The sequence below is a fragment of the Coregonus lavaretus genome (assembly GCF_964263955.1).
Source record: "Coregonus lavaretus genome assembly, contig: HAP1_SCAFFOLD_123, whole genome shotgun sequence".
Lineage (NCBI taxonomy): Eukaryota > Metazoa > Chordata > Actinopteri > Salmoniformes > Salmonidae > Coregonus > Coregonus lavaretus.
The window spans coordinates 930245-953280 of NW_028165834.1; the positions used below are offsets into that span (position 1 = coordinate 930245).

At 43.4% G+C, this 23036-nt stretch overlaps 1 protein-coding gene across 1 annotated transcript; it reads left to right on the forward strand.

The window, feature by feature from the left end:
* Positions 1-966: 966 nt before the first annotated feature.
* Positions 967-20394, forward strand: LOC311115397 (uncharacterized protein). The gene is made up of 2 exons (XM_084190572.1): positions 967-1802; positions 16886-20394. The coding sequence occupies exons 1-2, from the start codon at positions 1389-1391 to the stop codon at positions 19361-19363; spliced, it is 2892 nt and encodes a 963-aa protein (XP_084046698.1). The 5' UTR covers positions 967-1388; the 3' UTR covers positions 19364-20394.
* The last annotated feature ends 2642 nt before the right edge of the window (positions 20395-23036 follow it).

Below are 23036 nucleotides of genomic sequence, written 5' to 3' on the forward strand. Positions count from 1 at the left end.
TTTGCCATTGCTTGATCTATTTCAAATGTAAGAATATGTTGCAGATTATGGTGACTATGGAAACAAATAGAAATGTAATGAACAATGTTTTCAATATCCAACTATCATCTGCAATACTTTTTACAGTACACTCTTAGAAAAAAAGGTGTAATCTAGAACCTAAAGGGGTTATTCGGCTGTCCCCATAGGAGAACCCTTTGAAGAACCCTTTTTGGTTCCAGGTAGGACCCTTTCCACAGAGGGTTCTACATGGAACCCAAAGGAGTTGTACGTGGAACCAAAAAGGGTTCTCTTATGGGGACAGCCGAATAACCCTTTTGGAACTCTTTTTTCTAAGATTGTTGATAATAACCTGTAGGCAGGGGGTCATTACTAGGTTATGATGGTCTTAACTATGACCAGTAGGCTACATAATATAGTGTTCAGAATTATGACCAACTGGTGTCAGAAAAAGACATAAAAAACGTCATTTTCAACCAGTTTGCAACCAGAATAAGACATATCAAAATATATCATACTGAGGTCTTTTCAACCAGGTTTTTGCCCACTGGGGTCGTTCTCTCCTGTTTTCTCTTATGCACACTTTTTGGTTTATCACTAGTTACCACAGCCACAAAGTTAAGATTTAAATTTTTACATTTTAGTCATTTAGCAGACGCTCTTATCCAGAGCGATTTACAGTTAGTGAGTGCATACTTTTTTCATACTGGATTGTCCATTATAGTAAAAATTCATAAAAACAAAAATGTACTTTTTGGTCCTAATTCAAGATTAGCGTTAGGCATAAGGTTAGAAGTGTGGTTAAGGTTAGGTTTAAAATAAGATTTTAAGAAGATAAATGTTTTAAATAGGCGGGTTTAGCCATAATTATGACTTTGTGGATGTGGTAACTAGTAACGACCCACTTATTGGCCCTTTGGACTTTCCATACTCGGCATTGAGAAGTAAAGTGAAACGTCTGCATGCATTTTACGACATTTCGCAGTGCATGTGATTTGCATATCAGGTCATGTAAAATGCCAACTCTAAAGTGCCAATGACTGCAGAAAATAGTCAGCTAGAGTCGTTATCAATCGGTAGTTTAGGTTGCTGTGTTTTTCTTGTTCTTTCTAAACCTGATCACACTGCGTCTGGTGTGGAGAGAGGAATAGCTAAGCAGACAGTGGGATAGATATGCAGTAGCAACAACAAGCCTTGGATCGTGTGAGATGATGGGCTTTTTATTTTCTTTCACTTTGAATCAAATATAACCAAAAGCTTCAATTGCTACCTGCAAAATCAGACAAAACTGTTGTGTGTATAGGATAGCACAGCAGACTTCGTTGGTTTGTAACCTCTGGTTTTAACCGCACCCTTTCTGTTGGGATACAAAACACACATCAGAGAAAATGGCGGAACTTGAGAAGGAAGGACTGCCCCAAACAATGCAGGAGAACCGAGATGAAGAGGAGCCCCAATATACTGATGACTCTAAGCCGAGCAAGATTCAAGCATGTTTCGAGGAAAAGCTAATTGAAGAGGTTAGAAGGTACACCAATTTGTACAACACCTCATTGAAAGACTATAAAGACTTCACTATGACCAACAACAGCTGGAAGGAGATAGCTCAAACTCTGAGAGTAGAAGAACAAATTTGCAGGACGAAATGGAAGAACTTGAGAGACAGATATGTCAGACTGAGGAGGAAAATGAAGGGGAAGAGTGGGGATGCAGCATCAGGAATACAACCACAAATACTCACCACACTGTCCTGTCTGTCTGGCTTCATAAAACACAAGGAGACAGAGTCAAACTATCCAAAGGTAAAAATACAATTTCTACTGTCAATTAACTTTCTCTAGCCTAGATCACTACCCAGTGGGCAAAACCTGGTTGAAAAGACGTCACTATGATGTCTTATTCTGGTCGCAAACTGGTTGAATGATTTTTTTTTTACTGACCAGAGTATGACATATTTTATTGACCACCATAGGACCAGTTGGTCATAATTGTGACCTCTATCTGACCAGCTGGTAATAATTCTGACCACTATATTATGTGCTATATTATGTAGCCTACTGGTCATAGTTAAGACATCATAACCTAGTAATGACCACCTGACTACAGCTTATTACCTACTGTAAAAAAGTATTTCAGAGGATAAAGTTGGATATTGAAAACATTGTTCATTACATTTATATTTGTTTCCATAGGCACCAATTAAAGTTTAATTCTGCAACATATTCTTACATTTTAAAATAGATCAAGAAATGGCAAACAAATCTATATTTTGTTGCATATCTGCAAACAGTAATTGTTTCATAATTCACCCACAGACATGCATAGAAAGACTGGGACACAGGGTATATAAAGGCCCATTGTTTTATTTTATTCATGAACAATAAGAGTGGTGTGATTTTTACATTTTAGTCATTTAGCAGACGCTCTTATCCAGAGTGACTTACAGTTAATTATGGGGTAGATCCTCATCAAGGACCTCTGAGTACAGAAGGTGATCTGAAGCGTAGTGGCCTTGAAGAGTGGTGTGATGGGTCAGATCTGCAGTGAAGAGAATCAGCGCGTTACAACTTTATCATTTTGAGATTTTAAAAGAACTAGAAAAGGACCTTCCTGAATAAACTTTGTGGACTCAGCTGGCTAAAAGTATTTCCATGGTACTAGTTAAAGAAGTTTGTGGCTGTTGTAGCTTAGTGAGGAAAAAAATAGCAACTTGCTCATATACATACTTTGCGTCCTACTCCACCACGGAGGTCAGGGGCATATTTTAGGACTTTCCAGAGGGCCTGCAACACATCAACCTCCTGAGTTTTCTGGCTTTTCATGACACCATAGTGCCCACAAAGCTCATCACCCTGGGACTAAACACCTCCCTTTGCAATTGGATCCTGAACTTCCTAACGGGCAGCCCCCAGGTGGTAAGGGTAGGCAACAACACATCTGCCACGCTGATCCTCAACACTGGGCCCCCTCAGGGGTGCGTGCTTAGTTCCCTCCTGTACTCCCTGTTCACCCACGACTGCGTGGCCAAGCACGACTCCAACACCATTTTTAAGTTTACTGACGACTCAACAATGGTAGGCCTGATCACCGACAACGATGAGACAGCCTATAGGGAGGAGGTCAGAGACCTGGCAGTGTGGTGCAAGGACAACAACCTCTCCCTCAATGTGAGCAAGACAAAGGAGCTGATCGTGGACTACAGGAAAAGGAGGCCCGAACAGGCCCCCATTAACATTGACAGGGCTGTAGTGGTGCGGGTCGAGAGTTAAGTTCCTTGATGTCCACATCACCAACAAACTGTCATGGTCCAAACACACCAAGACCATTGAAGAGGGCACGACAACACCTTTTCCCCCTCAGGAGACTGAAAAGATTTGGCATGGGTCCCAAGATCCTCAATAGGTTCTACAGTTGCACCATCGAGAGCATCCTGACCAGTTGCATCACCGCCTGGTATGGCAACTGCTTGGCATCCGACCGTAAGGCGCTACAGAGTGTAGTGTGTAGTGCGCAGTACGTGACTGGTGCCAAGCTTCCTGTCATCCAGGACCTATATACTAGGCGGTGTCAGAGGAAGGCCCAAAAAATTGTAAAAGACTCCAGTCACCCAAGTCATAGACTGTTCTCTCTGCTATCGCACGGCAAGCGGTACCGGAGCGCCAAGTCTAAGTCCAAAAGGCTCCTTAATAGCTTCTACCCCCAAGCCATAAGACTGCTGAACAATGAATCAAATGGCGACCCAGACTATTTACGTTGTTTTTACACTGCTGCTACTCACTGTTTATTATCTATGCATAGTCACTTTATCCCTACCTACATGTACAAATTACCTCGACTAACCTGTACCCCCGCACATTGACTCGGTACCGGTACCCCCTGTATATAGCCTCGTTATTATTTTATTGTTACTTTTTATTTTATTTTTTACTTTATTTTATTTAGTAAATATTTTCTTAACTCTATTTCTTGAACTGCATTGTTGGATAAGGGCTTGTAAGTAAGCATTTTCACAGTAAGGTCTACACATTTACATTTATATTTTAGTCATTTAGCAGACGCTCTTATCCAGAGCGACTTACAGTTAGTGAATGCATACTTTATTTTATTTTTCATACTGGCCCCCCATGGGAGTCGAACCCACAACCCTGGCGTTGCAAACTTCATGCTCTACCAACTGAGCTACATCCCTGCCGGCCATTCCCTCCCCTACCCTGGACGACGCTGAGACAATTGTGCACCGCCCCATGGGTCTCCCGGTCGCGGCCGGCTACGACAGAGCCTGGATTCGAACCAGGATCTCTAGTGGCAAAGCTAGCACTGCGATGCAGTGCCTTAGACCACTGCGCCACTCGGGAGTACAAGATCGTACACCTGTTGTATTCGACGCATGTGACAAATAACATTTGATTTGATTTGACTTACTGTAAGCATGAACTCACTGAAGTCTGAGATTTCCCAGTTCCGAGTTTCCAGTTGTTTTGAACGCAGCAGAAGTCAATCTGGATTGACAGCATGGCCAATGTATTTAAACTTTTCTTAACTATGGTGTTACCGCCCTTTTTCGTGATATCCAATTGGTAGTTACGATCTTGTCACATAACTGCAACTCCCCTACGGACAAGGCGAAGGTCGAGAGCCAAGCCGTAATGCTTCTTGACACACTGCTCGCTTAACCCGGAAGCCAGCCGCACCAATGTGTCGGAGGAAACACAGTCAAACTGACGACTGAAGTCAACTTGCATTTGCCCGGCCCGCCAGAAGGAGTCGCTAGAGCACGATGAGACAAGGACATCCGGCCAAATCCTCCCCTAACCCGGACAACGCTGAGGCCAATTGTGTGCCGCCTCATGGATCTCCCGGTCACGGCCGGCTGTGATACAGCCTGGGATCGAACCTGGGGCTGCAGTGGCGCCTTAGCAGTCATTGTTGAATTTGCGATTTCCAACTTGCAATGTTTGTCCAATGGCCGATGAGCACCGATACGTTTAATCTATTTGCCAGTAGATTGCCGACTTGATGCATGATGATGACTCCTTGTCTAGCTTGCTAGCTAAGATTTTGAAAGTTTGATGTTGACATGATCAGTCCAATCAAAGCTACGGTAGATATAACGTGATTTGACATCATTTTATCTGTGGCCAATGGCCTTGAGCCTTCTTGGATGGGCACTTCTAATGTAAGTCTATGGCAGCACCCAAGGGGCTAGAATTGTCGAGCTCTACCCGTAGATTTTGCGGTGATGTAGTGTCCCCATGAGTGACAGAACACTGAGCTAATCACGGCACAACTAGAGAATATTACCAACCCCTACGCTCCGTATTTTCCGCTGGCTGCCCCACCTCCTCAGAAAGCACTGAGCTAGGCTGAAACACCTGCATTTTGGAGCTGCCTTACTCAAGAAAGCAAAAAAGAGACCATGTTTGTATGCGGCTTTATTAGGGCAATGATTTATTATTTTTACATTTTTTGCAAACTGATATGACACATTAATGCCAAAATAACATGCAGAACAGGCTCTGCCCCACCAGCCCTGAATGATGCTTCGCCACTGGTCATGTTTAAAAAAGATCTGAGCGGTCGATCTCGGCTTGTATTTTGACTGAAAAAAGGTTGGTGACCACTGGGGTAGAGAATCATTCTACCATCTAAACCACTGTGAAATATATTTTCCGTAACCCAAAATATTGTATTTTCAGCTGTTTGAAACTGTTATACAAAACTGAAAGTAAAAGACGCCAAAATGAAACTGAAGAACGGGAGCATGGAAATGGCGCACATAGAACAGATCTACCTCTTCTTAGACTTGCTTTCAATGAGAGTGACAGATCTATAACTCACATTTCTATGTGAATTTGATTGGGTCGACCAAAAAGTGACATATTGCAGCGTTAACAAAAAATTCCAAATGCAAGCTTCATGAGTAAATGATCAATTTCAAGCAATTTTGGCCTAACTGTTGCTTGATGCCTCATTGCTAGTGAGCTTGAAAAGTAAACGTTTAATATTTTTGATCACCAAACCATTTTTGGAGCTGCATATTTATTTGTTATGGCAATCCTTTTCCCCTACAAAACTGACATTTGCGCTGCACCCGATCCAATAGCTGTACAGCAAATCCGCAATCTGTTTGCTAGTTCACCGGACCTGTGCTGATTGAAAGTTTGCTGGTCCAATCAGAGGGCAGAGTGTGCATTTCAATAGCCAATCTGTTGCACGTTTTGTTGCTAGGGTAATCCACAGAGACTGTGCCACAAAATTAGTGAAAAAACATTACAAAACCTGGCCAGATAATTTCAAGTCCCAGGTCTTGAGGCTCCAAGTCAAGTCTAGAGTTACAGTGAGGGAAAAAAGTATTTGATCCCCTGCTGATTTTGTACGTTTTCCCACTGACAAAGACATGATCAGTCTATCATTTTAATGGTAGGTTTTTTTTAACAGTGAGAGACAGAATAACAACAACAAATCCAGAAAAACGCATGTCAAAAATGTTATAAATTTATTTGCATTTTAATGAGGGAAATAAGTATTTGACCCCCTCTCAATCAGAAAGATTTCTGGCTCCCAGGTGTCTTTTATACAGGTAACAAGCTGAGATTAGGAGCACACTCTTAAAGGGAGTGCTCCTAATCTCAATTTGTTACCTGTATAAAAGACACCTGTCCACAGAAGCAATCAATCAATCAGATTCCAAACTCTCCACCATGGCCAAGACCAAAGAGCTCTCCAAGGATGTCAGGGACAAGATTGTAGACCTACACAAGGCTGGAATGGGCTACAAGACCATCGCCAAGCAGCTTGGTGAGAAGGTGACAATAGTTGGTGCGATTATTCGCAAATGGAAGAAACACAAAATAACTATCAATCTCCCTCGGCCTGGGGCTCAATGCAAGATCTCACCTCGTGGAGTTGCAATGATCATGAGAACGGTGCGGAATCAGCCCAGAACTACACATGAGGATCTTGTCAATGATCTCAAGGCAGCAGGGACCATAGTCACCAAGAAAACAATTGGTAACACACTACGCCGTGAAGGACTGAAATCCTGCAGCGCCCGCAAGGTCCCCCTGCTCAAGAAAGTACATATACATGCCCGTCTGAATCATTCAGATGTTCATTGGCAAACTTCAGAGGAGAACTGGGTGAAAGTGTTGTGGTCAGATGAGACCAAAATCGAGCTCTTTGGCATCAACTCAACTCGCCGTGTTTGGAGGAGGAGGAATGCTGCCTATGACCCCCAAGAACACCATCCCCACCGTCAAACATGGAGGTGGAAACATTATGCTTTGGGGGTGTTTTTCTGCTAAGGGGACAGGACAACTTCACTGCATCAAAGGGACGATGGACGGGGCCATGTACCGTCAAATCTTGGGTGAGAACCTCCTTCCCTCAGCCAGGGCATTGAAAATGGGTCGTGAATGGGTATTCCAGCATGACAATGACCCAAAACACACGGCAAAGGCAACAAAGGAGTGGCTCAAGAAGAAGCACATTAAGGTCCTGGAGTGGCCTAGCCAGTCTCCAGACCTTAATCCCATAGAAAATCTGTGGAGGGAGCTGAAGGTTCGAGTTGCCAAATGTCAGGCTCGAAACCTTAATGACTTGGAGAAGATCTGCAAAGAGGAGTGGGACAAAATCCCTCCTGAGATGTGTGCATACCTGGTGGCCAACTACAAGAAACGTCTGACCTCTGATTGCCAACAAGGGTTTTGCCACCAAGTACTAAGTCATGTTTTGCAGAGGGGTCAAATACTTATTTCCCTCATTAAAATGCAAATCAATTTATAACATTTTTGACATGTGTTTTTCTGGATTTTTTTGTTGTTATTATGTCTCTCACTGTTCAAATAAACCTACCATTAAAATTATAGACTGATCATGTCTGTCAGTGGGCAAACGTACAAAATCAGCAGGGGATCAAATACTTTTTTCCCTCACTGTGTTTTATATCAAGTCAAGTCTCAAGTCATCAAATTTGTGACTCAAGTCAGACTCGAGTCCAAGTCCTGTCACTAGAGTCCACAACTCTGGCTAGTACAAACCTAGCTCTTACCAAGCTGGTTAGTAGGAATCAATACACATTGAAGATCAGAGTATCAAAGAGGAAAAAAACATTTGACACATCTTACTGTAAATGACTATGGATTTAAGGAGGGATGGTTCAGCTCTCTCCTTTCACTGGGATGTGGCTGAATGGTCACTGGTAACTGAGTGGGTGGCCAAGCACTGCTGTAGAGGCCATGCATCAGGTCATTTACATGTTTCAGGAATTGTAAAGACGAATCATGATTAACCATTACCTAAGGTCTTCACTAGGTTAGTCATTGTACAGTTGAAGTCAGAAGTTTACATACACCTAGGTTGGAGTCATTAAAACTAGTTTTTCAACCACTCCACAAGTTTCTTGTTAACAAACTATATCTACTTTGTGCATGACACCAGTAATTTTCCAACAATTGTTTACAGACAGATTATTTCACTTATAATTCACTGTATCACAATTCCAGTGGGTCAGAAGTTTACATACACTACGTTGACTGTGCCCTTAAACAGCTTGGAAAATTCCAGAAAAAAATGTCATGGCTTTAGAAGCTTCTGATAGGCTAATTTACATCATTTGAGTCAATTGGGCGGCAGGTAGCTTAGTGGGTAAGAGTGTTGTGCCAGTAACTGAAGGGTCACTGGTTCTAATCCCTGAGCCGACTAGGTGAAAAATCTGTCGATGTGCCCTTAAGCAAGGCACTTAACCCTAATTGCTCATGTAAGTCGCTCTGGATAAGAGCGTCTGCTAAATGACTAAAATGTAAATGTAATTGTAATTGAAGGTGTACCTGTGGATGTATTTCAAGGCCTACCTTCAAACTCGGTGCCTCTTTGCTTGACATCATGGGACAATTAAAGAAATCAGCCAAGACCTCCACAAGTCTGGTTCATCCTTGGGAGCAATTTCCAAATGCCTGAAGGTACCACGTTCATCTGTACAAACAATAGTACACAAGTATAAACATCATGGGACCACGTAGCCGTCATACCGCTCAGGAAGGAGACGTGTTCTGTCTCCTAGAGATGAACGTACTTTTGTGCGAAAAGTGCAAATCAATCCCAGAACAACAGCAAAGGACCTTGTGAAGATGCTGGAGGAAACAGGTACAAAAGTATCTATATCCACAGTAAAACAAGTCCTATATCGACATAACCTGAAAGGCCGCTCAGCAAGGAAGAAGCCACTGCTCCAAAACCGCCATAAAAAAGCCAGACTACTGTTTGCAACTTCACATGGGGACAAAGATCGTACTTTTTGGAGAAATGTCCTCTGGTCTGATGAAACAAAAATAGAACTGTTTGGCCATAATGACCATCGTTATGTTTGGAGGAAAAAGGGGGAAGCATGCAAGCCGAAGCACACCATCTCAGCCGTGAAGCACGGGGGTGGCAGCATCATGCTGTGGGGGTGCTTTGCTGCAGGAGGGACTGGTGCACTTCACAAAATAGATGGCATCATGAGGAAGGAAAATTATGTGGGTATATTGAAGCAACATCTCAAGACATCAGTCAGGAAGTTAAAGCTTGGTCGCAAATGGGTCAAACAAATGGACAATGACCCCAAGCATACTTCCAAAATGGCTTAAGGACAACAAAGTCATGGTATTGGAGTGGCCATCACAAAGCCCTGACCTCAATCCTATAGAACATTTGTGGGCAGAACTGCAAAAGCGTGTGCGAGCAAGGAGGCCTACAAACCTGACTCACTGATTCTTAAAATAAAGTGGTGATCCTAACTGACCTAAGCAGGGAATTTTTACTAGGATTAAATGTCAGGAATTGCGAAAAACTGAGTTTAAATGTACTTGGCTAAGGTGTATGTAAACTTCCGACTTCAACTGTACATGCTAGGCTAAGTCTATGTTGCCCCTCAGCAATCTCGCAGTCAGGCATACCGAGAGAAAGACGGCAAAACATATTTCCATTTCTTTGTCAGCAGGCTGGATACATTCTGTTCTCTACCCTTCGTCCCCCCTTCTATCCAAGCAAAAACTGAGAATCAAGAATTGATAAGTGCAGTTGAGGTAACATTAGAATTAATGTTGTGGGGAGCAGAGATAGGCAAAATGTATTGTGTTGTCAAATACAAAATACACAAGAATCCCTGATGAATAAAGAAAAACTTCCCATCTATATTGGGGGGTACACGTTTCAAGAATTAGGCTAGCTAACAATGTCACACACACACACACAATCAATGTTTCTTATATGTATATTCATCAACCATCTCTCTGTCACTCACTCACTCACACACATACACACACACACACACACAGCTAGCATGACAACGTTAACATGACAATGTTTTCTAAAGTTATTGTGATCGTCTCTCTCTCACACACGCACAGAGAACATACACGTTTACTGTCATTAACTAAACAGATGTCAAAATGTTAGCTAGTTAGCTACAACCAATGGCTACAACAGGTCATCCGAGGCATTAACGTTAGGTGGTTGGTAGCTGCTGTACTTAATTACAGCTACTGATAACAGTCTGCTGTAGCTTACAACAATTCTAATTTCTAGAGTGGAAGTTGGGAGAGTTTTATTCGGGTGGTTCAGTGAAACAATCATAGTTTCTGAGGTGGAAGTTGGGTGAGTTATATATTTATTTATTTTTTGGTGAGGGAGGCCTGCACTCTCCTTTTCCTGATGTTCAGTGCATTTCATCCCGATCTCCTCTGCATTATTGTAGCCATCTGTTGCAGCCTGTCAACTATGCCTCTGCCTATCCCTGTTCTCTCCTCTCCGCACAGGCTACACAAACGCCCCACACCGCGTGGCTGCTGCCTCTCTAACCTGGTGGTCCCTACACGCACCACACACCTGGAGTTCCAGGTCTCAGGCAGCCTCTGGAACTGCCGTTCTGCTGCCAACAAAGCTGACTTCATCCCAGCCTATGCTAATCTCCAGTCCCTCGACTTCCTGGCGCTGACGGAAACATGGATTACCACTGAAAACACTGCTACTCCTACTGCTCTCTCCTCATCTGACCATGTGTTCTCGCATACCCGAGAGCATCTGGTCAGAGGGGTGGTGGCACAGGAATCCTCATCTCTCCCAAGTGGACATTCTCAATTTTTCTAACCCATCTGTCTATCTCCTCATTTGAATTCCATGCTGTCACAGTCACTAGCCCATTTAAGCTTAATATCCTTGTCATCTATCGCCCTCCAGGTTCCCTTGGAGAGTTCATCAATGAGCTTGACGCCTTGATAAGTTCCTTTCCTGAGGATGGCTCACCCCTCACAGTTTTGGGGGATTTCAACCTCCCTATGTCCACATTTGACTCATTTCTCTCTGCCTCCTTCTTTCCACTTCTCTCCTCTTTTGACCTCACCCTCTCACCGTCCCCCCCTACTCACAAGGCAGGCAATACGCTTGACCTCATCTTTACTAGATGCTGCTCTTCTACTAATCTCACTGCAACTCCCCTCCATGTCTCCGACCACTACTTTGTTTCCTTTTCTCTCTCGCTCTCCTCCCACACTACTCACTCTGCCCCTACACAGATGGTAATGCGCCGCCGCAACCTTCGCTCTCTCTCTCCCACTACTCTCTCCTCTTCCATCCTATCATCTCTTCCCTCTGCTCAATCCTTCTCCCTCCAATCTCCTGATTCTGCCTCCTCAACCCTCCTCTCCTCCCTTTCTGCATCCTTTGACTCTCTGTGTCCCCTATCCTCCCGGCCGGCTCGGTCCTCCCCTCCAGCTCCGTGGCTTGATGACTCATTGCGAGCTCACAGAACAGAGCTCCGGGCAGCGGAGCGGAAATGGAAGAAAACTAAACTCCCTGCCGACCTGGCATCTTTTCACTCCCTCCTCTCTACATTTTCTTCATCTGTTTCCGCTGCTAAGGCCACTTTCTACCACTCTAAATTCCAAGCATCTGCCTCTAACCCTAGGAAGCTCTTTGCCACATTTTCCTCCCTCCTGAATCCTCCCCCCCCCGCCCCCCCCTCCTCTCTCTCTGTGGATGACTTCGTCAACCACTTTGAAAAGAAGGTTGACGACATTCGATCCTCGTTTGTTAAGTCTAATGACACTGCTGGTCCTACTCACACTGCCCTACCCTATGCTTTGACTTCTTTCTCCCCTCTCTCTCCAGATAAAATCCTGCGACTTGTGACTGCAGGCCGCCCAACAACCTGCCCGCTTGACCCCATCCCCTCCTCTCTTCTCCAGACCATCTCCGGTGACCTTCTCCCCTACCTCACCTCGCTGATCAACTCATCCTTGACCGCTGGCCATGTCCCTTCCGTCTTCAAGAGAGCGAGAGTTGCTCCCCTTCTCAAGAAACCAACACTCGATCCCACTGATGTCAACAACTACAGACCAGTATCCCTTCTTTCTTTTCTTTCCAAAACTATTGAGCGTGCCGTCTTTAGCCAACTCTCTTGCTATCTCTCTCAGAATGACCTTCTTGATCCAAACCAGTCAGGTTTCAGGACTGGTCATTCAACTGAGACTGCTCTTCTATGTGTCACAGAGGCTCTCCGCACTGCTAAAGCTAACTCTCTCTCCTCTGCTCTTGTCCTTCTAGACCTGTCTGCTGCCTTTGATACTGTGAACCATCAGATCCTCCTCTCCACCCTCTCCGAGCTGGGCATCTCCGGCGCGGCTCACTCCTGGATTGCGTCCTACCTGACCGGTCGCTCCTACCAAGTGGCGTGGCGAGAAGCTGTCTCCGCACCACGTGCTCTCACCACTGGTGTCCCCCAGGGCTCAGTTCTAGGCCCTCTCCTTTTCTCCCTATACACCAAGTCACTTGGCTCTGTCATATCCTCACATGGCCTCTCCTATCATTGCTACGCTGACGATACACAACTAATCTTCTCCTTTCCCCCTTCTGATAACCAGGTGGCGAATCGCATCTCTGCATGTCTGGCAGACATATCAGTATGGATGACGGATCACCACCTCAAGCTGAACCCTGGCAAGACGGAGCTGCTCTTCCTCCCGGGGAAGGACTGCCCGTTCCATGATCTCGCCATCACGGTTGACAACTCCGCTGTGTCCTCCTCCCAGAGTGCGAAGAGCCTAGGCGTGACCCTGGACAACACCCTGTCGTTCTCCGCCAACATCAAGGCGGTGACCCGCTCCTGCAGGTTCATGCTCTACAACATTCGGAGAGTACGACCCTGCCTTACACAGGAAGCGGCACAGGTCCTAATCCAGGCACTTGTCATCTCCCGTCTGGACTACTGCAACTCGCTGTTGGCTGGCCTCCCTGCCTGTGCCATTAAACCCCTACAACTCATCCAGAATGCCGCAGCCCGTCTGGTGTTCAACCTTCCCAAGTTCTCTCACGTCACCCCCCTCCTCCGCACACTCCACTGGCTTCCAGTTGAAGCTCGCATCCGCTACAAGACCATGGTGCTTGCCTATGGAGCAGTGAGGGGAACGGCACCTCTGTACCTTCGGGCTCTGATCAGTCCCTACACCCAAACGAGGGCATTGCGTTCATCCACCTCTGGCCTGCTGGCTCCCCTTCCTCTGCGGAAGCATAGTTCCCGCTCAGCCCAGTCAAAACTGTTCGCTGCTCTGGCACCCCAATGGTGGAACAAGCTCCCTCACGACGCCAGGACAGCGGAGTCACTCACCACCTTCCGGAGGCATTTGAAACCCCACCTCTTTAAGGAATACCTGGGATAGGATAAAGTAATCCTTCTACCCCCCCCCCCCCCCCCCCCCAAAATTGTAAAGTGGTTATCCCACTGGCTATAGGGTGAACGCACCAATTGGTGAGTCGCTCTGGATAAGAGCGTCTGCTAAATGACGTAAATGTGCCCTTGAGCAAGGCACTTAACCCTAATTGCTCCTGTAAGTCGCTCTGGATAAGAGCGTCTGCTAAATGACTAAAATGTAATGTAAAATGTAGGTCATAATTAGTTAGCTAACCTTAGCTAACCTTAGCTAGCTAGCAAATATTTCCTTGATGTTCTTCTCCCCAACAAACTGCCGCTTTACTTACCAAAGTAAAACAAGAATGCAGGAGAGCAGGGACTACCACTTTGCAGTCAAATCATTGACATTTGTTTGGGTAAATTTCGAGAAACTGTCGTTGTTTTCCTGCTGTGTTGTTGTGTAGCCTACCGGGCGCTCTGTCCCACCAGCCGTATGGAATGTTGACGCTTGAACGATACAGGCTGCCTGCACGCAGAGATTCCAATCCAAGTTTTAGCTGGAACTGATATGCCTTACTTGTCTACTAAAATACAATTACTGCATGCATTATGTTGTTTGATTAAAAGCTTTAAGGGAAAATATTATAGTCATATTTTCAAGGTAAAATGAAGGTGCAATAATTTTTTATTATTTATTGATGGAAATAAATGCGATAAGAAATAGGGTTTTGTAAATCCTGGTGGATTTTAGTAGGATATTGAAATAAAAGACATAGTCCTATGTTATATTTGTTAAATACAAAAATGTATGCACGCACGACTGTAAGTCGCTTTGGATAAAAGCGTCTGCTAAATGGCATATTAAATTAAAATTATATTAAATAAATTAAATTCTGAAAACAAATTTAGTTAGTCATAATAGAACATCAGAATTCAGTGGAACAGAAGGAAATGTGCAGCACAATAATCAGTGCAATTAGCTAACACACAGCAAGCTACCGGGTATAATTAATTAAACAACCATTATTTAATTGTACTGCAGTTCTACTGCATTTTAACCACAGTGTATTTCTGTGAGGGTATCCTGTATTATTGTGGATGTTTATCTTACATGCTGGTAGCCTAGAACAATTGTTATGGAAGTGAATGTGCACTTTTCAATTGGTTGGACTGCGACTATGAAGAACACTGTAGTAAAAGCAAAAGCATTTATGGCATTGGAGATTCTCTAAATTAGGGTCTCTGATAGCTATAGGACCGCAGAGACTGTCACAATTGTTTGCTTTTAATGACCTAGCAAATTAGACGACATGGAGGTGAAATATATAAAAAAATTCTGTTTATTTAAAATTGGTATTTCATCACCTGCTGAATAAAAGCCTCAAATGGCCCTACTCCTGAAAAGATTAATCGGGCTGGATAAGCTGAAGTGGACTCGCCCCGAGTTCCATTAGCCGGAGCCACAAACACTATGCACTTGTTTATATATACTGAACAAAAATATAAACACAACATGCAACAATTTCAAAGATTCTACTGAGTTACAGTTCATATAAAGAAATCAGTCAATTTAAGTAAATTCATTGGGCCCTAATCTATGGATTTCACTTGACTGGGAATACAGATATGCATCTGTTGGTCACAGATACCTTAAAAAAAAGGATATTGGCGGGAACTGGAACACACTGTTGTACACGTCGATCCAGAGCATCCCAAACATCCTCAATGGGTGACATGTCTGGTGAGTATGCAGGCCATGGAAGAACTGGGACTTTTTCGGCTTTCAGGAATTGTGTACAGATCCTTGCGACATTGGGCCGTGCATTATCATGCTGAAACATGAGGTGATGGTGGCGGATGAATGGCACGACAATGGACCTCAGGATCTCGTCACGGTATCTCTATGCATTCAAATTGCCATCAATAAAATGCAATTGTGTTGTTGTCCGTAGCTTATGCCTGCCTGCCCATACCATACCATAACCACACCGCCTCCATGGGGCACTCTCTTCACAACGTTGACATCAGCAAACCGCTTGCCCTCACGACTCCATACACATGGTCTGCGGTTGTGAGGCCGGTTGGATGTTTTGCCAAATGCTCTAAAACGACATTGGAGGTGGCTTATGGTAGAGAAATTAACAGTAAATTCTCTAGCAACAGCTCTGGTGGACATTCCTGCAGTCAGCATGCCAATTGCATTCTCCCTCAAAACTTGAGACATCTGTGGCATTTTGTTGTGTGACAAAACTGCACATTTTAGAGTGGCCTTTTATTGACCCCAGATCAAGGTGCACCTGTGTAATGATCATGCTGTTTAATCAGTTTATTGATATGCCACACCTGTCAAGTGGATGGATTATCTTGGCAGGAGAAATGTTCACAAATGATGTTGGCTATCTGCACTAATGTTGCTATTTTGTAGAAAGCCCTTGTTGATACTAGCCAGATGGCCACAGCTAGATAACTACCTAGCAAGATGGAAATAAACAATTTAATTAATTCTCCATAATCCCATACTGCCAGTGCCAGCCCATAGCTAGCTAGCTAATGTTAGCATATTCGCTAGCTAGCACAACATAGCTAAGGACACTGCACTAACTCGGCAGCTAACACAGGCAGCTGTATCATGGAAACTAGCTAATCCGTAGTGATTTAATTATAATGTCAATACTAGCTACAGTAGTTATCTAGCTTGAAGGAAGTATTTAATGTTGTCTGCATTGTGTCTGTGCGCTAGCTACCATCCCATAGCATACATTGCATATGAAGTGTGACTGGCTCATCCGTGAATGTACGGAGACAATTCCCTATTTTTTTCCCTTTTTGTTGTCTCTCCTGTTGGTCCCCCAAGTGGGGGTTCATGCTTTCTGATTGGGTTAAAGTCAAGTTGTTGGCCACTGACGAGTATTGTGATTCTACAAGTAGGAACGATAGGTTTGCCGCTACAGGGTTGGCACGCAGCAGGTACCGCTACTGTTCTAGCAAGAGAAGGCCTCCCTCTGTGATAAATACCTATTGGCAGTCTATTGGCAGTGAGATTCTCGGTGTTTCATGCTTTGGATAACTGGTCAGTAGATCAATCTGATTTAAACAAAAAAACAGATATTAACCAAAATAATAAGTTATATTATCTATTACAAAATTAATGTTGTTTTAGAGAACTGATGATACTAGTTAGGCCTACTAGTAATTCTGCTATTTTAAATGTATTTCCAGGCAGAGGAGATGGACACCCCAGAAGACCTGCAAGAAGACAGCCTGATCGAGCAGGAACACTTCCACAGTTCTAATAATGAGAAGCAAGATGGACATTTGGCAGTTAGGAGGAATGTAATATTAGAACGAACTAAATTCAACCAAAGACAACAAGAAGCAGGAGAGACAGCTGATGATTTTATCACTGCACTTCATTGTTTGTCAGAACATTGCAGTTATGGAGCTCTGCTCAGTGAGATGATAAGAGACAGACTAGTTGCAGGCTTACGTGACAGAAGACTGTCCAAGCAATTACAAATGGACCCAGAACTAACACTGGATAAAGCTGTCGCACGCATTCGTCAAACTGAACTTGTGGAAAAGCAACAGGACCTGCCCGAGAATACCTTCAAAGCTGCCAGCAGCGTGGCAAATATAGACAGTGTGCTTTCATATAGCAAACATCCATGCCCAGCCAATACCCAGTGCCAATCAGAGAAGAAGAATCAAAACTCAGAAAGACCACAACAACCCCAAACAACGCAGGACAATGCAGAAGAGCCCCTAGATACTGATGACTTCATTGAGGATTTCAGTCCTGGAGGAGAAAAGCCTCACTACCCTGCCTACTGCGGTAGGAGCTTTCAAAAAGTGAGGGATCTTATAAGACACCAGCGAACACATACTGGAGAGAAGCCTCACCACTGCCCTGATTGCGACAGAAGTTTTGCTCGATTAGATAAGCTTAAATTACACCAGCGAACACATACTGGAGAGAAGCCTCACCACTGCCCTGATTGCGACAGAAGTTTTGCTCGATTAGATAAGCTAAAGATCCACCAAGAAATACATATAGGAGTGAAACCTCACCACTGCCCTGATTGCGACAGAAGTTTTGCTCGATTAGATAAGCTTAAGTCACACCAAAAAATACATGCGAAAGACAAACGTATTTTTCATTCCTCTGACTGTGTGAAAAGCTTTGTCCTTTTGGAGAAGCTTGAAAAACACCAGCTGGAGAATACCTTCAAAGCCACCAGCAGTGCAGCCAATGTAGACCGTGTGCTCACACAGCAGAGAACATTCAACAAAGTCAAAGAGAGTAAAAGGCAGCAGAGTAAAATACGAGCTAGAGCTCCAGGAAAGGGAACACCATCACATAGCAAAACAATGCAGGAGAAGGAAGAGGAGCCCCTAGATACTGATGACTCTGATGAGTGGATCGACGGTTTCAGTCCTGGAGGAGAGAAGCCTCACTACTGCTTTGACTGCGGTAAGAGCTTTAGAAAAGTGAGGGATCTTATAAGACACCAGCGAACACATACAGGAGAGAAGCCTCACCACTGCCCTGTTTGTGACAGAAGTTTCGCTAGTTTAGATAAACTAAAATTACACCAAGAAATACATACAGGAGTAAAGCCTCACCACTGCCCTGATTGTGAGAAAAGTTTTGCTCGATTAGATAAGCTTAAGTTACATAAAAAAATGCATATGAAAGAGGAACATGTCACACGGACCGAACAAACTGAACTGAATGTAGACTGTGTGCACACACAGCAGAGAACAGCCAGCAAAGGCAGGCAGAATAGTAAAATACGAGCAGGAAAAATGGGCCAGTCACAGCCAGGAAAAAACTTGTCTTGCAAAAGTTCAGTTGGAAAGAATCAACACTCAAAACTGCAACTACCCCAAACAATGCAGGAGAATGAAGAGGATCCTGAAGATACTTCTGATGACTGGACCGAGAGTTTCAGTACTGTAGAGAAGCCCTGCGTCTGCTCCTACTGTGGTAAGAGCTTCAAACATGAGAATCGTCTTATAAGACATCAGCGAACACATACAGGAGAGAAGCCTTACAACTGCCCTGACTGTGAAAAAAGTTTTGCTCGATTAGATAATCTTAAATTGCACCAAAAAACACATATGAAGGAGGAATGTAATTTCCACTGCTCTGACTGTGTGAAAAGCTTTGTCCGATTGAAGCAGCTTGAAAAACATCAGCTAAGACACAAGAAAAGTGTTGAAAGACACACAACACATTTGAGCAAAATAAAAACATTTCTCTGCACAATATGCGGGAAGGAGTGTCGCAACATGAAAATACACATGCGAGTACACACTGGAGAGACACCGTATCACTGCACTGAATGCGGGAAGAGTTTTTCATATACAAAATCGTATCAAAGACATATACTAACACATAATACCTCTGGAGAAAGAGCAACCTATCCTTGTTTGGAATGTGGAAAGACTTTTACTCGCAGAGATGGCATGGCGAGACACATGAGGAGGATTCATACTGGAGAGAGAAATCATCAGTGCAGAGACTGTGGAAAACTATTCTTTCGAAAAGATACACTGAAGAGACACATGCTAGTTCACACTGGAGAGAAACCATACCAGTGCTCTGTCTGTGGGCAACCCTTCTCCCAAGATGGAGACAGAAAACGTCACGAGAAGAGGCACTACTCTGGTGTCTCAGATTTCCTCAATCTATAATGCAGAAGTGTTGCAAGTAGCCTAGCGGTTAAGTGTTGCGCCAGTAAAAGGTTGCTGTTTCGAATCCCCAAGCTGACTAGGTGAAGAATCAGTCGGTGCCCTTGAGTAAGGCACTTAATCCTAATAGCTAAATGACAAAAATGTAATGTAAAATGTGTTTGGCATTGCAGGAAGTGGGAACCTACCTAATCACTGTGATTTGATAATCTAATAATCTGTTAACTACAAATGTTGGTGGCCTGGAATTGCCACCACAGACTGTAGAAGAGACACACAGACAGACTGTTGCTGATACACAGCAAGACTGAGTATTACTGTCTTCATAGCAGTATTTTTTTTTTTTCAAAAGTCGGTTATTTAAAATCAAGGATTGGAACCGGTTCAGGGAACAGAACCAAAAACCGGAAAATAACCAAATTATTTGAGCAACCCAAACCGAAAACAAAAGTAATCTATACTGTTCCTGGAAGAGAACCATTATTTTAAAAGCATGGGAACCGGTTAATAACATTATTTTACGTTCCGGGCATTTTTTTTCCAGTGCCACAAAAATCGCAAACAAAGTGCATATGCAAAGCCCTTACTCTGTCACTCAGAAACGTATTCCAGCGTCTGCCTGCCAGCTGGAAATCTTTGCCAGTGGGTGTGTGTAGTATACCTGCCCCTCCCCTCTGAAGCATAGGTTACTGTAGCCTACTGATGACGTTACAAGCATAATTCAGAAAATAGGGAGAGCTGTTTAGTTAAAGAATGGATTGATTTATTCAATTGGTCGGAACAGTAAAAAAAAAAAAGGTTATGTTCAGAACGAAACGATTGGAAAATAATTTCGGTTACAACCCATGTTTTTAAATAGATTTTTTTTAAATGTATTTGAATATTTTGTTTCAAAAAAGCATATTACAGTATAGTATACTATCAATAGCAGTCATTGTTGAATGATGGGAATTGCCCATTGGTGGTTCACAGTTAGTTCATATTGTATTAATGTGTATATTGGTTTGATTATCAATGAAAGGTTCACAGCTTCAGTGAGTGTGTACATTTGTCTGAAATTTTCTGAATTCAGGGTGAGTCGTCAGGCAACCCAATACCATAATTAGTTAGGCTTTTAAACGGACACTAGATGGGGTAGATGTTAACATTTATGTTTTTATTAAAAGACACTGAACACAAGTGTTTTTCTGTTGTGCATTAGAAAAATTAGATTTCAGTCATGGAGGTGCGTTTCCTGACTGATTCCACGTTTGCATAATGATATTTGTCTCCCATGAGACACTAGACGCGGAAGCCTACTTCACTTCTTCAAAATCCCCAGGATGAATCTAAGATAACTCAAGAAATCTGTAATTAATTTTGACATTTTTGCCGAGGATTTTACATCTAACTAAGGTGTTTGGTGCAGTATTTCTCAAGTTACAAGATGTGCTACGTGTTGTCTTATGTAAACAAAGTTGGAGCTGCTTGGCAGGTCTGTCTCACTGTCTATGCTATTGGATAGAGAGCAATCGCCGTAGCTATTCACCCCATATTAGTGGGCAAATAGACATCCTCAAATCAAAACCCAACCTTCAATTACCCTTGTGATGCACGGATGTTCCAAACTCCGTTTTAGGCAAGACTGACTGACCAAAACTATCCTATTTACACTTTGTAGTCAATTTTGACATCAGAGTAACTGTTTCTGACTAATATTGATGCCACACAGGCCGTTTTCAAAGGGATTAGTTGCTTTTTAAAGGCAGCCGGTTTTTAACATCTACCACATCTAGTGTCTGTTATAAAAAAGCCTAACTAATTATGGTATTGGGTATGCAATGAATTTTCTAAATCTGACATACTATAAAGCCTACTATTTAGAACACAAGTACGGGTATTCGGACACTTCCAGTAAGCGGAAGGCCGACCGGGGTACTGCAGGCTGGTAGTATCAACTCAATTATCCTCCATTTATTTTGTGCGATTTTAAAAATAATCTGTTCAAGAACATAACGTTACATCTGATGTAATAGAAGCTTTCTATACTTGGCATTCAGACATAAAGTGAAAATGTCTGCAAGCACTTTACAACATTTCAACATGCATGTGATTTGCATATCCGATAATGTTTATTATATCTTGGTCACCACCACACAGTTGCACGCACACACCATATAAGTATTTTTGTGCATAGGATGGACTTGTGGTTCTGAAAGGTAAGAACAAATATACAATGTTGTAAGCTATGTAATTGGAATATCTACACAGGAAAGAATGGCATAGCATCTATACAGGGATATTCACATAACAGCATAAATACAGTATTTACAGCAGTGTATGTATAAATATCTCGCAGAGAGCGAGATAACTAATTACTTAAGACAGGTGAGATTTATGGCACTCTCTGGTGGAGCTCAGATCTGTGTCTGGTGCCACAGAGTCATACATTTTACTGCGCATGCGGGAGCGCCGAGGACAGTCTATGAAACTTGGCCATGGCTTAACAGTAGCGCGAACTATGAAAACGCAGCGGTAAAGTGCGCATTCAGGCTATAGGAATTAACCATCTCTAAACAATAACATCTACTGCAAAACACATGCATTCAATGACATACTGGCACTTCTAAACGACACGGAGTATCTGAAATGTATATAAGCTGTAGCAGTACTATACAGCTACAGATGTAACAATGTAATTAGGCCACAGGAGGTTGGTGGCCTAATTACATTGTTACATCTGTAGCGGTATAGTGGCTTGTGGTAATGGCTGGAGCGGAATCAGTGGAATGGTATCAAATAAATCAAACATGGTTTCCATGTGTTTGATGCCATTCCATTTGCGCCATTGCAGACATTATGAGCCGTCCTCCCCTCAGCAGCCTCCACCGTAGGCCTAAGGTAATTGCTTTCAGTCAATCACCATTGTAGCATTAACCCTCTGGCCAATAAACCCCACCACTCACTTATTGGATGCACGAACAATCTTCCTCAAACACACTGATAACTTGGTGGGCAGACAAATTTGCGTCTTCATCTGTCGACAACGATAGCCACTCCACAGAGAGATATTTCACCGGATGTATAAAGGTGAAGCATCCGCTTGGGTTTCCACTCACTACCAAATATGGTAGTGAGAGGAAGCCCAGTGGCCGGCTGTGGGAGAAAATTGAACTAGATGGATTTTGGCCTTAGTTCTGCCAATTTCCTCATCGATGAAACATTTGATCTCAATACAATTTTCTGTTCCCAAAACTAAAATATGTTACGAACAGAGTGGACTAAGTTTAGTAGACTTTACCCTTTGCCAAAGTAAAAAAAAAAATAGCGTTGTTTAGAAGGAGTGCAAAGGCGAATTGAGTTAATACACACGCGCACTTCACGTTCACTAACGGAAATATGCGCATGTATGCTAGAACGCGCCAATAGGATCTCGCTAGCTCGTGCTTGACTCTGCCCACCTCCTTGCTTGTTCAGCCCACTATGACTCATTTGTTCCTGTTTGAAACGACGGGCTTTGGTCTATCTTGGTTTAGTTATAAAAGCTTTGGCCACTCTGACCTGGAGTGGGAGGGGTCAGAGTCCAAATGTGCATTCGACCACTCTGATTGGTGGAAACCAGGAAGCCGTGATAGCTGAGACGAGAAATCACCCTAACCGGAATTTTGGGAAAGTCACATGCACAGGCATGGCCTTT